This window comes from Manacus vitellinus, unplaced genomic scaffold (assembly GCF_001715985.3).
Source record: "Manacus vitellinus isolate BGI_N305 unplaced genomic scaffold, ASM171598v3 scaffold_0_pilon, whole genome shotgun sequence".
NCBI classification, from domain to species: Eukaryota; Metazoa; Chordata; class Aves; order Passeriformes; family Pipridae; genus Manacus; species Manacus vitellinus.
Genome location: NW_021938789.1, coordinates 44,328,152 through 44,344,664, shown reverse-complemented (window position 1 = coordinate 44,344,664; position 16,513 = coordinate 44,328,152). Strand labels below are relative to the sequence as shown.

Genomic DNA, 16,513 nt, shown 5'->3' with positions numbered 1-16,513 from the left:
CTGCTGATTTGTTAGCTCAGGGTGCAGTAGTCAATACTCACCCACAGTCCACAGCTTTTGGCTCTTCTGGATGATCACCCCTTGCAACAGAGCAGTTCTAAAGTAACTGCCAAAGGTGCAGTCCACACTTTTGCTGGCTTCCAAAGATTCCTACAGCTACAGGAAAAAGACAACACAAGTTAATTACCAAGGAGCTGATTTTCTGCATTCAGCATTATGAAGCAGCCTGATGTCCTGCTTAGAGCCAGGCTGTATGTCTGTTATTATTCAAAGCCTGCAGAGGTTTCCCCATGGCCTCATTTAAACTCAAGCACTGTAGCAATTTTTCAGCCATCCATTCACCCTTGCTTCATTTACAATACAGAGGAGCTCTAGCAGATCAGTGGCCTTCATTACATACTGCAAGGGAAAACACTTGTGACAGACTTAACACCTGTTAACCTGTGCCCCACCATGGCACTTGCCAACATTCCAGCTGAGTCAGCCCACAAAGGCACAGAGCAGCATCACGCCTCTGGGATAGCTAATACAACGTCTGCCAGAAAGACAGGGGCATGACAACTGCCTCACTTCTCTTTCAGATGTGCAGTCACCTCAGTATCTTCTTGTCTGCAGCATCCCAGGGAAGAAAGTCTATATTTGGCTACAGTACAAACCAAAATCTGTAGCCAGAGCACTTCCAGATGGGTAACAGATGGCTAGATACACAAAACACGTCCCTGTTCTAAACACTGAGCCTGCTTCTTTATGTGCTGCCCTTGGATCCTTACCAGTGCTCACACTGGGCAATCCAACCACAGCTTCCTACTGCCCTAACACTACCATGGAATAACAAGAGATGAAGATTTCCCCTATTTCTTTCATAGGAAACCACCTGAGGCCTGGCTTACACCATCACTCCTTTACAGTTGTTGGGGAAATGGGCTGAAGCTTAAACCCTGGTATAGTCCATGTTAGTTGGTAAGACAGAATTGCAGGGCCAGCATCCCCAAGTATTACTATTTAGCTTACTTACAACAAGTAAAGGAGGACTGCTACAATAGGAGAAGACAGAGAAGCTGCAAGGCCTGGCAATGGCAATGTTTGCAAAGAGGTATCAGAGGCTGGCATTTAAGGTTTTGGTTTTTCACCACCATGAAACAGGATTGAAACTTTCAGCTCCTCCATCTGACAAGAGCTGCTTCCCCAGTAGGCCACCAGCTCAACAGACTCTTTCTTACTTAGAGCTCTGTTCTAGATTACCCAGCTCCCCACCAGGCCATAAAGCCTGGCTAAATCCACAGCCCAGTAGTTCTACCACAGCCATTCCCCTCCACAGAGTCAACAAGGTACCCAGCCAGTCTCAAAGTAAAAAAGCTATGCAAAGAAAGAGCAATCCTGAACCACTTTGAACTCACAGAACCCATCAAAAAAATTTCAATATCAACTCCCAAAGCAGAGCTGCATGAACAGGTCCTGGCAAGCAGCCATGCTCACTGCCTTCCTCCTGACACCTCAGGGTATTGTTTCCCTTTATGCTGCAGCACATTTCCTTTGCTGTAGTCACCTAGACCAGAGACACCTTTTATTTTGGTCATGATACACACTAATAATCAAACCAGGTATTCATGGGTCTCTACTAACTGACTCTACTTCCTACAGAAAGATGCCCTTTTTTCATTTAAGCTTTGTTTTTCCACTCAAACTAAACTGGGACTTCGATTTCACTATTGTGTAACATCTGACTGGAAAGCAGAGTTATGTAGACCAAATTCTTTGACTGGAACATGTCCTTAAACATTCTAACCACAAGTCCCTGGATGACTTAACTTACTACTCAGAGGGTAAGAAAGAAAACTGTGATTCTGACAGTATAAAGACTGGCTTGTAAGCTACAAAACCCAACTGTCCTGTCCCAAGAATAAGAAACTCATTGGCCTGTTTCTCTGCTCCTGACACTGCTACAAGTGCCTGAAAAATGTGTCTGCTACACATCTCCAAAACCAAAAGGTGACTAATAGAAATAAAAGTACCAAAAAAAGACGTGCCTCTAAGCCAGAAAACTGTCCAGGCCAAAAGGTATGCAAACAACAGGCAACAACAAAGACTGACAAACTATGAACACTTTCTTAGAGAGGAACTTTCGGATACATTTGCATGCTTCTCTCCTGGAGAAGATGCAGAAGAACTTGAAAAAGCTTCCAAGGACATGCTCCAGTAAACTGGAGCAAAATAAGGCTTCCACATGTGGCAGAAAGTACCAACAAAGAGGTGCCCCCTAAAGCTCAAAATGGTCTCTGCAAGTCCTGAATAGGTTCAGAGCCAAATCTCTGCCAGAGACCAGTTTTAGGACAACAAATCAGCCAATGCCATACAGCGTTCTTCCCAAACCTGCTCTCAAGTTCTGTTCTAGAAGGGCATTGGTCATGGCTGAAGTGCACTCTGGCTGCTAACTTTTGCCATCAGTGGAGAATAGCTAAGAGGGGACCCGAGAGCAAAGAAAGGTCGCCAGTACAAGTAAACTCACTGGTCCTTGAACAAAACATAGCAAGGATCCACCCTGAAAGAACACTGATTAGCCCAGTCCCCTCTACTGCTACCACCAATAATTTAATGGCACTGAGGACAAACACCATGACACTCACCATATGCTCCTCCCAATGCTCCTGCTCCTGAACCCCTGCCCATCAGACAGAACTGGCAATACAGGTGCTGCCCAGGAGCTGCAACAACACTCAGGTGGCTACAGATGGATGTGTTGATATGAGTGCTGGGTACCCTGAATCTCTCTTCACTTGCATTCCTATCTTTGCCCTGATCTGAGACAACAGTAGAACAATGTAACCAAGTATAGCACAGTATGCAACTGCAAAAGTACCCAGGGAAAATGGTTAACCAAAGCACATGTTACAGCCACTGCTGCATGGGGCAGAGAACAGCTCCTATAAATACACACCTACTACAACACCAGGAAATCAAAAGGATGTATTAAGGATATTAAGACAACAATAGAAGTGAACCTTCCCCATTAAATTCTGTTTTGAGCTCAAGCTTTTTTGGCTTAAGCAACTGCTAATCTTTCATAACAGCACCTACTGCTGAATTAAAGCTCTCCAGTGAGAAAGAATGGACCTGCTCCTTAGGGAGCTTCTGACCTTCAAAAACAGCAATCAAAAAAATTGCCTGAACCTTTTCACATCAATCTGGTAATTGCAGAAAGCAACAGGGGAAAAAAACATAAAAGAATGCTGTTCTACATAACTGTGCTGGTAGACATTAGTTGCATAGCCACTTCACCATTTATTTATCACATACCACATCATTTCTTTCACAATTTTGCCTAAAATTTGCGACAGGTTAAACAAGGTCACAGTTATCCAAATTCTAGCAATCCAAAAGCTCTTTTCCACATATCTCAAACTTCACTCCTATGCTGAGATGCACCAAGAACAAATATCATTGACCTCCAGACAATCCTCTTGACTGTCTTTAAACAAGTGACTCTATCAAAGCTCTATTTCTTTAACACTATTAAGTGCCATTTTGAAGTTCTACCTAGATGTTGCTGGAACAAGTATTTCTCCATAAGAGAAAGACATCAACAAAATCTGCCCTTTTTCTAATACGCTGCAGCAGTATTTATTAATCATATTTTTTCCACATTTTTTTCATCCTTACCTTATATTGACACCATTGCTGCTTTGATTTCACTTTGATGCCAGGACACCAAAAAAAACTGAAGAATTTTTTTTGTATTGTTGGCACAGGATGCCTTTCAGATAACTTTTAATCTCCTTTATCAATATCTGCATTTTCTAACTGTTAAGTTTTACTCATTACTGTCATTTTCTCTATTTATTTTGCATAAACATTGGCAGATACACCTCCATATTTTGATTGTTTTCATGTCTTCTTTTAGCTAGGACAAGTGTTGAATCAGAAAAAGCCTCCAATGCAAATGCAGTTAGTTGTTTTGCTGACCTAATAAAGAATTTGTAAGCAACTTCCATTTATCATTTCTCTTTCATCCTTAAGTTCTTTCTTTTGCTCAGGAGTATATAATTTTTTTGTTAATACCCAATTCAAAAGCACCAGAGATCACCAAGGATTTATCAACATGCTCATCTCTCTGCCCATTAAAACTGTGGTCGCTGCAAGAAAACAACCCCCAGTCCAAGGTCTCTAAGTGTCCAGTGGAACAGCCACTTGCCCCACATGAGCTCGAGACACCCCCCCCCCAGCAAATATCACATACCTGGTGCTTTTACAACACAGATGGACATCACCGGTACAGCTTGTTCAAACACCACCTACTATGGCGCTGATTCTGCTTTGCAGGAAAATTAATACTTGCTCAGACTGCGAGGGGATTCTTGCAGAAACCCAGCAAGATCCCAGCTGCATTTCAAACCACATCTGACAGACAAGCCCACTGTTTAGCAACCTGCTCACAGAGTGGCTCGTTGGCCTTGATTTCGTGACAGCCAAACCCTCAGGCTTTCAGCTCCACAGGCTACAGCAGTCCACCATGCTGAAGCAAGCTTATTTTCTTTGTATTAAATGCCAAAGTGAGATGACATTTCTATGAGAAACCTAAAAATTTTAAAACGTAGTTGGAAACAGAATGGAAGGTGAACCACCATTACTTTGTATAGACTAAGGAATTCAATGTGCCACCAGATGTAATAATGAGCCAAGAGTGTCTTCTATGGGGAACCATAGAAAGAAAAATGTTGAGGTTTTAATTTGTTGGAAAGAGAGGAGGATCAGTGTGGAGCACAGGACCACTCATGAGGAATGCCAAGAGGTAACAGAATGTCTGTGCAGCAGTGTCTGAGTGAGAACAGCAGCCGCTGCACCTTGCATTTAGTAGAGAAAAAACAGTCACTTGCACCTCTGTGGTTCTCTTACGTGACCATTTCTTCTCTGTACTGCCTCCTTTCTCTTGGCACCTTTGGTTAACTCTTCTCCCTGCTCCTTTTCTCACATGGCACATTATGTGGGATGCCACACAGCAGCAAAAGGTCTGTGACTGCACCTGCAGCTCTCTGGGCATAGACAAAGCCAGATGCAGAGCTCTCAAAGGCTGTTGCTTATTTTGCATGAAAAGAGAGCAGAAAACAAGTCTTGTATTGAATTCCTCTTTCAGAAAGGGGAACAGATCTGCCTGATGTCTGACTCGACAGCCCAGGTTTCATGCCTTGCAGGAGGCAGGCAGACCACCTTAATGGATGACAGCCATAGGTCTGGAAAGGGTAGGACTAGTGCCCTCCTGATCTGGGTGTAGATAGATCAAACAACTTGGAGGTGTACTTCTGGAGGTTGTCCCAGCTTCATTCCCTGCCCTTCCCCCCACTCCCCAGCATACCTTGCTGTTATAGTAAGATGAATTTCCACTTAAAGCATAGTGAAACTAAAAAAAAATGGATGTACTTTCAAGACACCACATATATTATATGTAAGCTTTGCTGTTGATATCTTTACATTGAACCAGCAGTTAAAATTCACACATGACAGGAACAGACAGTATGTTCTCCAGTTGGCTCAAATTGTGTGTCACTTCAACTTCAGTAAAATTGTTTTAACTTTTCTTCTCCTCCTGTTTCACTGTTTATATAACTAGAAGGAAACGAGGTATTTTCAGACAACATCCAACAGAGAGGTCAAGGTTAGTGAGTTTTCTAGTTCTTCAACACTGGTAGGTTCCCAAGGATAAAACACAACCACTTTCTTCTTTTCAGTCATGAGGAAACCATTATCACTAAACCTGCCTTTTATATTCCCTACATCCATAGAAACAAAAGGAGCAATTGCAGTGGTCTGAAGAACAAATATATAAGTATCATCTTGTTTGGATACAGAAGCCTGAAAGAGAAATAAAAAAAATAAATAAATAAAAGAAAATATGCATGTTAAAGAAGACCCCAGTCACACCCAAACTGGTAAAAGAGCTGCATGCCCATAACACAGACTGAACAACCACATTTGATCCAAATTAATAATCTCTTCTGGAAACCAACAGGATTCATATCCAAGAGTCATGCAAAAACTGCAAATGTTATTACAGCCTTGCTACAGAATAATACAGATGGTGGAAGAATGCCAAAGTGTTATCACTCTACCATCTTCTTATGAAAATAACTGAATAAATGGTAATCTGACTTGCACATAGTACTTGTATCCTGTACTTACTGCAGTGAAAGAGATTTGTCCTTTCATAACACTTCACTCAACCGATCAATTCACAACTACTAAATTGCCATTTCAATTAAATCCATGGTAGAAATACACAGAAGCAAAAGATGGTAAAAAAAAACATCACAGTAACACAGGAGGTGAAGGGCAGTGAAGCCCTTATACTGTGTTTAGTAAAATATAAAAAAAAATAGTTGTAAAATACCAGGACAAAGTTTAATGTTTTATATCAAGTTCTACCAGTAGTTACTCTCAGAGAGACTTAAAATCCCAACCAGGATGCATTTTCATGCAGCACTCCCCATTCACCATAATGAAATATTATGCAACATAGTTTCCAAATGCCTATTAACTATATATAAACAGAAAACAAATTGTATTCAGTGCAGACGTCACATTCCAGTTACACAAAAAGCAAGGCCTTTCATTTTTAACAAAAAGCACGCATCCTTTGCATTTCATGTTTCCTGAAGAAACACTAATGTCTTCATGCTTTTTAAGAGCAATGCTATGAACAGCAGCTCTTGGATTAGCAATGTATTTGAAAATTTAGTTAGCTTATTAGTAACTATGTATAGAAGCACCACTTCTTGCTAAACAGAATAATGCTTTTAATCACAGATGCATGCTTTCCTAAGATGACCACTTTGAATTTATCCTTGTTAGCTATCTGTACTGCAAAGACAACACAGCTATGGGATAAAGGAGTGAAATTTCCCAACGATGCTCCAGTTGCAGAGCTTTTATTATTGATGTTGTCACCCACAAAAAAAAAACCCCAGCATGACTCAGACTCCAGATTGTGCCACCAGCTGAAAAAAAATAAAAACAGGCTGATTTCTTTCCTTTGTATACGCAGGAGGCAGACTGCACTGCGAGATAAGAGGGGAAAATCTGGCCCATTTTCTTTTTGTAAAGCAATTATGCTGGTCCAGATTCAAAGAGATTAAAGACCTCTATTCCACCCTTGTTTAGTTTAGTCCCAAAGAGCAAAGCTGCAGTTTGAAAGCCAAATGTGAGAAGGCACAGGTCCCCATCCTGCCAATCTGACGATTAGGAATTTTGCAATAAAATGTAAATGCTAAGAAGTGAGGCAAAACAAAATGTGTGTGTGTACACACACAGAGCATGCATGCTCCCTCTATACACAGCAAGCTTGCTGGGAGCAGAAGAAATCTAAGGAAAAGCACCAAACTGACTAAATGTTACACAACACTGATGCTTTTTGTGCCTGTTCAGAAGACTGACACAATTGTCAGCTATTAAGAAATAATCACTATTACACAAATCAGAACCCTTTCTGGAGGGCAGGGAGTTGAAGAAGGAAAGGATCACGGAATATTACATGTTAGCAATGGTACACTGATCTTAGAGTGTGAGCACTTCAAGAGGAAATACTAGCACTTCAAAAGGAAAGAGAGGAAATATCATGACAACAATGCACTCCACACTCAACTGAACTAGGAACACCTAATAGTGACACTACTGCCTGCAAGCCAAAACACTTGTCATGATGCTTTTTGCTATCTAGGGACACAAAAGTAAGAAAGGAGTAATGCTGCAGCAGTCAGGTGAAAGACAGTCTAAAAAATGAAAGGGAGGCTTCATTATTTGAAAAAAAAAACAAAGCCCAGGCAAAAAACACACATGAAAACAAACAAACAAGCCACCAGTCTTATTTAGATATTCATATAGTGACACAGAAAAAAAAAAATCTGATTTTGAACTCAACATGGAAGCTATAACAGCAACAACTAAGGAGAAAGAACATTCAGTGGAACCAGACACTGCATAGCAGGCAAACCACTCAAACCAGCAAGATCAGCAAAATCAAATGCAGTAATTTAGCATGATTGATGCTTACACTAAGCTGGGTCTTTTCTAATCCTACAGCATCCTTTAGTGATGAAAGGAAGAAATGGTTCATAGGACTCTGGAGGCCATCTTCTCCCACAAGACAGAAAGTAATAACACAGCTTTTTCTGGTACAATTTCTGCATCTTTCCAGAACATCACTTATGGACTCCTTGTAGATGGGCACAGCACTTTGTGCTTTAACAATCACACCTTCTTTGGCAAGGATACATACTGGCTCCAAAGAACCCCAGGTGTGCACAACGACCTATTGAAGCATATTGAGAGAGCACAAATATTAGAAGAAAAGCTTCATCTATGAAAGCAGTGCAGCATCCTAGGTTTCAGATTGCTCATTGCAATAGATGTTTTCCTGACAGTACCAGCTGATTTCCACCTAGCAAGAAACTCTACAAAGATTTAAACAATAGATATGGCATAATAATTAGATCATTCTAAAAACAGTTAGTCCATTTCAAGCAGTCTGGAGCTGTTGTTGTTTTTGATCTGCAAGACTTTTTGTTTTCTCCAGGCTCCTCCAGAGGAGGGGACTGCCAATTTCTGCCAAGGGAGTGCTGGGAAATGGAATTAGTGAGTGACTAATTTGTTGACTCTCTTTCCTCCTCTCCTTGATTAAAAAAAGTCAAGCAAAGGATTTTCTTAAGATTGCTCAGTGTTATCTGATGTAACTCAACTGGGTAAGCTAGAGTTTCTGCATAATCACCATTAAACGGAAGCAAGCTGCATCACCTTAAAAGAGACTATGAAAATTATATTAATACAGCAAAACACACTTCCAAACGTCATACACGTATTATGAACATACCTTTAAAAAAAAGGCATAATTTGGAAGATAAGCACATAATGAGAATTACATTTTATTTACAATTTATTTCATAAATTTTAGGTTATTTTTTACCTCAACAGGAGTCTGCAGTCAGAAATAGATCTTAACTCCTTTCAAAAGTTAAGTTCCAAATTTTCTTGAAGCGCAAAATACAGTATTCATCAGAACTACCCTACTGCCAATGATTTCCTGATGCTATCAGAAAATCTGAATTTAAGTCTGTTAGAATAACTCAGACCAGAAATAAACAATTTCAATAAGTGCAGTTCTAGTCCGAACTATCCAGAAATTGCAACCATTTTCTGGACCATATATTACTATATATAAGCAACCTTATAAATCTCAAAATTCATGGAAATCCACCAGACAGACCAGTGAACCAGGACTTGACACACTCACCCTATTAGTTCCAAAATGACTAGTGAGTCATTCCAGATCTGGTTTTCCATCCTTATCAGAGTTTTCACATGGGACACACTTTATGCTAGGAGTTATATCTCATCGTGCAACATGGTCCCTAAATTCACTTGGGATCTGGTTGCCACATGATTAACAGCAACAAAATGTAACAAGTTGAAAAGGAAGACTGTGGTCTACAAGGCAACTCAGCAGCCCAAATACTTCCTAAAAAATCCTATCAGTTTCTACAGTATTATCAGAAAACAGTTTAAGGCATCAATTGAAAAATGATAACACTGCATAAGTGACCTTGCAATTAATGTACACCTTGATGTTCTATCAATATTTCAGAAAATAATCCAGTCCTTTTTCCCAAAGTGGTATACTTTGAGTACCAATAAGCAGTGGTACAATCCCTTTTTCCTGCCCCTGCTTAGTCAGTTAATTTGGTTCTAACACCCAGGAACAGTTTTGTTAAGTAGTGAGGTACCATTTCTCACACTTTGTTCTGTTTAACCATCAATCCCTTTAAGATTTCAATAGAATAGTTAATTCCAGGCTTGTACCTACAGGTTGAAAGCAAAGCACTTAATTCCTTCTTCTGTGAAGCAGTACGCACTACTATAATAAAAGACAGTGTTGCCGCTAAGAAGATTAAAGACTAGAGTTGCACCTCATTGTGTCTGAACATAGCTTGAAGCTTGTTAAGCAAAGATGTGCTCTTTCAGCTTCTCACATTTTTGCAGGAGGCACACAAGGGTGGTGAGAGAGGTGTCACTTACCCTCAAAGTCAGCTTCTGGTCCCCATGAAGATCTGAGACACCGTAAATGTACAACACACCTTGGTCTTCATACGCCACAGGCAGCAGTGGTGCGAAGAAGTTCTGGGCAAAATAATGGAGCAGTTTCCACTTACCACCATACTCTGTAAAGGGTTAAAAGGAAGAAAGATTCAAACTGAATCCAAGATTCTCTTGGTACTCAATCTCTTCCTGTGCTTTATGGTCCTGCTATGGCAATACAACATACTTCTCTACCCTTTTGTACCTCTACCAAGTGCAAAGAATGATTGAAGGTACTCTAGCTTCCTTCCAGGCAAGGCTCTACTCTAAAGATTCGATGCTCCTTGAAGCTTTACTTTGAACTTCACCAAAAGGTCACATTTTCTACCTCTTGGTCCTATCATTGCTACACTGCCATTCAGCTAAATAAAGCTTTAAACACAAGTGACAAAACTGACATGGCATACCATACATTTAGCAAGCAGCAAGAGCATCTATGTTGTTGAGGATCCAGAACACACTGGCATTGCCACAAGCTACCACTACTATAAAAAGAGACACCAGAATCTGACTTTTGGTGCTTATACAAAGTGCTTTCTTCCCCTTTTTCAGTCCCCCTCTTTCTTAGAGGAACATCAGTAGCAACAAAGATAAAAAACAAGTTCTCAAACCAAAGACAACTCTGAGCTTGGCAAAATGAATTTGCCAAGATCTAGAGACAACATTTACTTCATGAGGGCCATATGTATGTCCATGACAGACATATGCCAATCAGTTGGCATTGCCTCTTTAATGAGATGTACCTCATTACTTTTAATACTTTGAAAGCCTGCCATTAAACTGGAAAAGCCATCAAACATTGTGTCCTCTCCAAAAAAAGCAATTTTGCCAGATGCAACAGTGCCACATAATCATTTTGGAAGAAAAGCTGCTTCCATTTCTTCCTCTATTAACCTTCCATCTAGCACCCACCGTCAGCATTTTAAGTCTGTCGTTGCTCAGTCATTATCCAGTCATTGAAACAGCACTAAAAGGAAGTAGCAAGTCAGCTGCAGCATCTCATAAGGAAAGAAAAGTTAGATACTGATTTCATTCTTGTTGTTGGCTCTTTGTTTTATGCAACAGGTTTAAAGTCCATGGATGCTGAAAAATATTTTCAGTAATATGTTTTTCTCGTAACTAATTGCTTCTCTGTTTTGGTGCCTGTACAAAGCTCTTAGCATTTTCAAACAACTCTTAAGTAAAGACTTCATTCAGAGTGATATATCCTTTAAAGGCTGTGTTTGTGACTTTCCCAGGCTGAATATGCTCTGCCTGCACTCCACATAGACACAAATGAACTTTGAGGAGCGTAAAGTGCATTAGCTCCAGCTTATCACCTTACACATCACCTTGTTCTCAGCAAGTTCACAACCAGCTAGCTTGGAGAACGGACAAGCAAAGCTTGAATCTGCTTGGAAAACCCATACAAGATTCAGCTGTGCTGTGAGATCAGTCTGTTGCCAGAAAAAACACCATTCAAATTAATAGTACTGAAACAAACCAAAGAGGTAAGTCTAAACGAAAACTTCAGGAGAGGCTGCTGAGCTTCTTCAAAACAGACAGTTGACAAACTGATGAACATACTCAGTATATTGGTGCTGCTCAGTATACAGAACTGTAGAACCATTTATGTTGCAAAAGACCTCTAAGATCATCAAGTTAACTGTTCACCTGCCAAGTGCATCTCTAAAGCACGTCCCTAAGTGCCACATCTATACAACTTGTAAAGACTTTCAGGGATGGTGACTCCACCACTTCGCTGGGCAACACTGACAACACTTTCAGTGAAGAAATTTTTCCTAAGATCCAATTTAAACTTGCCCTGGAACAATTTGAGGCTAGTTCCTATTGTCCTGTCACTTGTTACTTTTGAGAAAAGGCCTACCCCCACCTGGCTACAACCTCTTTTCAAGTAATTGCAGAGAGTGATAAGGTCACCCCTGAGCCTCCTTTTCTCCAGACTGAACAATCCCAGCTCCCTCATCTGCTCCTCAGACTTGTGCTTCAGAGCCTTCACCAGCTCTCTTGTCCTTCTCTGGACTCGCTCCAGCTCCTCAATGTCTTTCTTGTAGCGAGAGGTCCAGAACTGAACACAGAATTCAAAGTGCAGCCTCACCAGTGCTGAGTAGAGAGAGGCAATCACTGCCCTGGTCCTGCTGGCCACACTACTTCTGATACAGGCCAGGAAGCCATTGGCCTTCTCAGCCACCTGGGAACACTGTTGGCTCATGTTTAGTCTGAAGTTGACCAGCACACCCAGGTCTTTTCCTCCAGGCAGCTTTCCAGCCATTCTACCCCCAGCCTGTAGCTCTGCATGGGGTGTTGTGGCCCAAGTGCAGGACTTGGCACTTCACCTTGTTGAATCTCATACAACTGGCCTTGGCACATCAATCTAGTCTGTCCAGATCCCTCTGGAGAGCCTTCCTACCACTGCCACCCAACTTGGTGTTTGCAAACTGACTGAGGGTGCACTAAATCCCCTTGTTCAGATCAATGATAAAGGCATTAAACAGGGCTGGCCCCAATACTGATCCCTGGGGAAGCCTGCTAGTGACCGGCCGCCAGCTGGATATAACTCCATTCACCACCACTCTCTGGGCCCAGCCATCCAGCCAGTTTGCTTTTGCAGTGAACAGTGCACCCATCCATACCACAAGCAGCCTTTTTCTCCAGGAAAATGTTGTAGGAAATGGGTGTTAAAGTCTAGATGACAACATCCACAGCCTTTACTTCATCCACCAAATCGGGTCACCTTGTCATAGAAGAAGATCAAGTTGGTCAAGCAGGACCTGCCTTTCATAAACCTGTGCTGGTTGGGCCTGATCCCCTAGTGATAAGAAGGAAGCATGTTCTAGCATTCCAAGGACAATTCCTGACTGAAAACATTGGTGGTTTAAAGGACAAATCCACCAATAACAGGGAGTGCTAACAAATTACTCTTTAGGGTCATGACACTTGAGAAGATGAGAGATTTGGACTGGGGATGGATTATCTGAAAGAGAGTAAACTGCAGGGCAGTACCTGATCTAACAAATAAAAGCAATGGGCCTTGTATAAGAAATGCGCTGGGACGGTTTGTGAGGGGTTGAAATATCTAAAACTCTCAGGACTGCTACAGGACTCTTAGGAATTTCAATTGTCAGTGCAACAGACCCCCAAAAGTTCAGACCCACCAGAGTTCAGACAAATTTTTTGAATTTTTTTCCTAAGTTTAATTTACATGACGAAAATCTAGGCTTCAAGTGTCTTAAATACGTACATCAATAAAGCAATTGATGTAGGGCAGTTTTTGTTACTTAGTGTAATATAAAATCATGTGTCTCTGATTTGGGCCCTTCTCTCAATCTCTGCTGTGCCTTGATTTCCAAATGGATTACACACTTGGAACCACACTGCAGTGGTTACTGGAGGGAAAGAGAGAAAGTTTACTATCTGGGTAGCAGATACAGAGACCCTCAAGAAACCTGTACAGAGGAGGAAAAAACTCAGAATAAATTTGGCATTACACTTCCACAGGGAAACAAAAACAATAGAAACCCCAACCAACATACAAAACCAAACAAACCACACACTTAAAAGTTCGTACCATTTCAAAAAACCATTCTACTACCACTACACCTATTGTTTTGGAATGTTTGAAAACATCAATAGTCTGTTTACCTCAGATCAGCTTTTTAAGGTTGGTATTTCCCTTTCCAAAAAACCTAGAGCCATTCTAAAGAACCAAAGCTCAACAGCTGTAGCAGTTTCACACAGGAAGTGCCTTTCAAAGAAAACTTTTCCAGCAACAGGATCTTGGTAATACAATTGTCAAAGTAACTGCAGACAGCATAGAAAACTGAAGCTCGCTGATTAAAAACCCCCACATTCTTCAGCTCATCTGTTGTCTTGATTTCCGTAAGACCAGAGCCACATTTCTGTATTTAAAAACAGGCAAGTTGCATATAAATACCTTCACATCTCCCCCCCCCCAAAAATGGATGTAAGAAATCTGAAGATCAGTAGCTATCGTGAAAAATCTCTGGGCTTAAACTTTCCTGTTACCGATATGCGTGCCCAAAGGCAAGAGTCAAAAGTTATTTAAAACAGCCCTGGGGTGGTTTTCTCCTCCTCCTCCCACATTTAAATAAATTCTTAAAGAAATCCAAGTTCCCCATTTTTTTTCTGATAACAAGGGGTGGGCACTCTCTGTGGTATCAAACTTCAGAACAGGAAACTAAAATTAGGTCTGTAATGAGACCCCGGTACCCTTTTTTCTGGCTCTTCCCTGAAGCTTCTACACTGATAACAGGAGTGAAAACAAACAGTTCTATCTGAAATGATTTTAAATTAATCACTTCACACCATTAAATGCAACCCGAGAAACATGCTGCTAGTTCTTTCCTCACTCCAGTCTCATGAATTCAGATCAATTATTCTCCATAACAGTCTGTACCAGGGCTCACCAGGGGCTCTAAATATTGAACCTGCAATAAAAGCCAGTTATCTGTTCAAGGGAACCTTGTGACAACTGAGTTGGGTACCTCAAGGTTACACCTGTGTGGGGGAGAGATAAATTGCCATGTGTATTACAGCGCTCTTCACCAAAACATACAGCATAGATGCTAAAGCATTCAACATGCACAACCAGCTCCACAACTAAGAGCTAACAGTCAAACCCCAGTTGTGATAAAAGCTGTCTAGTTCTGAGCTGAAGGCAGAAGTACTATGACAGGAATGCAGTGTTGTGTTTTCATTCAATCCCAAGCAAACATCTTAAAGATAAAAATTAAAAGGATAAACATTTGCTACCTTCTTCCTTCCCCATTTCATGAGGAAACATTTTTGCTTTGTAGGGGAAATTATGTAAGCCCCTCCATGGCTCTCTTCGAAATACCAGATTTAAATAAAAGCGCTCATTGGTGATACTACTGTGCCATCTAACAAGATGCAGAAACGTGTTTTTGAAGTGCAAATAAAACTAATTTCTCTGAAGTTTTGCATAATTCCAGCCATTAGCATTTCAAAATCCCTCTACCACACTGCCTAATTAAATGAATATTAAACCTTTCCTCATTCCACTGAGGGAATAGAACAAAACAAAGGGACAGCTGTATCTCTGCTGAGCTTCTTTTCTCTAAACCAACTTCAGCAACACATGAATAATTCAAGTATTTGATATATTTTCTACAGTGATGTCAGCTCTGTACTTAAAAAGACATTTATGGTCTCCACGATCTCTTGGTGTATCAATACACCTGTCTTTACAAAGAGACATTTTTCCAAGCATCTTTTTCTCTTGAGGTACTTAAAGCCTAAGAGCATAACCCATTGCTAGAATCATAAAAATGAACATCGGGATATTGTATTTCCTAATACAAGTCTAAAAAGTCCCAAAAGATGAGCATTATAGCTAGACCATTGCCTTAACATTTAAATAAATTAGCCTGTTTCTTCCACTAATTTGTTTTCCTTTGTTGCTGCACTTACTTACTTTGGATGAATAAATGAAAAAAAAAAAGAAGAAGAAGAACAAAAAGAGAGGGGGACAAACATCTCCCAGAGAAAGAGGGGAAGGATGGGGTGGGCTAATTTTTTTTTCAAAGGAAGAGAAAATGGTATTTTGTTCGAAGGACAGATCAAGAGCTTCACACTCTTAGCTTTTTCTAGTTCATTCTTATTTCTTCACATTCATGAAATGCTTAAATCAAGATTTGCAAAACCAGAATATTTAAGAAATAACTAAAATTGAAAGAGAATATACCCAATAGAATAGCTGCCATAGAACAGTTCTCCCTTACAAAATGACTTGTAGCCAAAATGGAACATGAAACACAGCCACTTCCCTCATACCACACATTCCTCATTCCTCCCCTATTTCTTACTGCCTGAGTGATTTCTCTCTTTATATGTCTGATTACCCCGTTTTTGTGTTCTAAAAAGAAAAAAAAAATATATATATAATATATAAGGAGATACCATGTCTGTAAATAGCATATTAGCAGAATAATTTAATCACAAAGAATGATTCACCTCATCTGACATCACATTAGACACCAAATCCCAGCTAGTCATCTCCTATAAAGAGTTTCTCAGAAGCTATGCTGGGTGAGAGGTTTCATATGAAGTTCTATGAAAACCACATTCAGCACAGAAAAGATAATTCCTCCCAGTTATCAGACAGCTAAGGACACAATGAATCACGTATGGAGATAACCACCTCTCCCTCAATTGACTTATAGAAGAAATCTAGAGGCCCAGCCTTTACACTGTAAATCCCATCCTGCTCAGAACAGGATCACAGTTGTGTTGGTTTTTTGACAGTGCACTATGGTCAACTCAAGGGAGAGGTTTTGATCATTTTACCATTGGGGGTAGAGAGGACAAAATCAACCAAATTTGTTGAGATTATAGAAAGTAAAATTATACATGGGTG

At 40.5% G+C, this 16,513-nt stretch overlaps 1 protein-coding gene across 1 annotated transcript in view; it reads right to left on the bottom strand.

The window, feature by feature from the left end:
* The window catches only part of MANBA (mannosidase beta), a 61,222-nt gene that overhangs the window by 8,661 nt on the left and 36,048 nt on the right, over positions 1-16,513 (bottom strand). The window contains exons 15-18 of the mRNA XM_029963010.1: positions 10,057-10,199; positions 8,039-8,296; positions 5,348-5,844; positions 42-156 (exon numbers count right to left, since the gene is read on the bottom strand). Of these exons, the coding sequence (XP_029818870.1) occupies positions 5,620-5,844; positions 8,039-8,296; positions 10,057-10,199 (626 nt within the window). The 3' untranslated portion in view covers positions 42-156; positions 5,348-5,619. The remainder of the gene's footprint in view (positions 1-41; positions 157-5,347; positions 5,845-8,038; positions 8,297-10,056; positions 10,200-16,513) is intronic.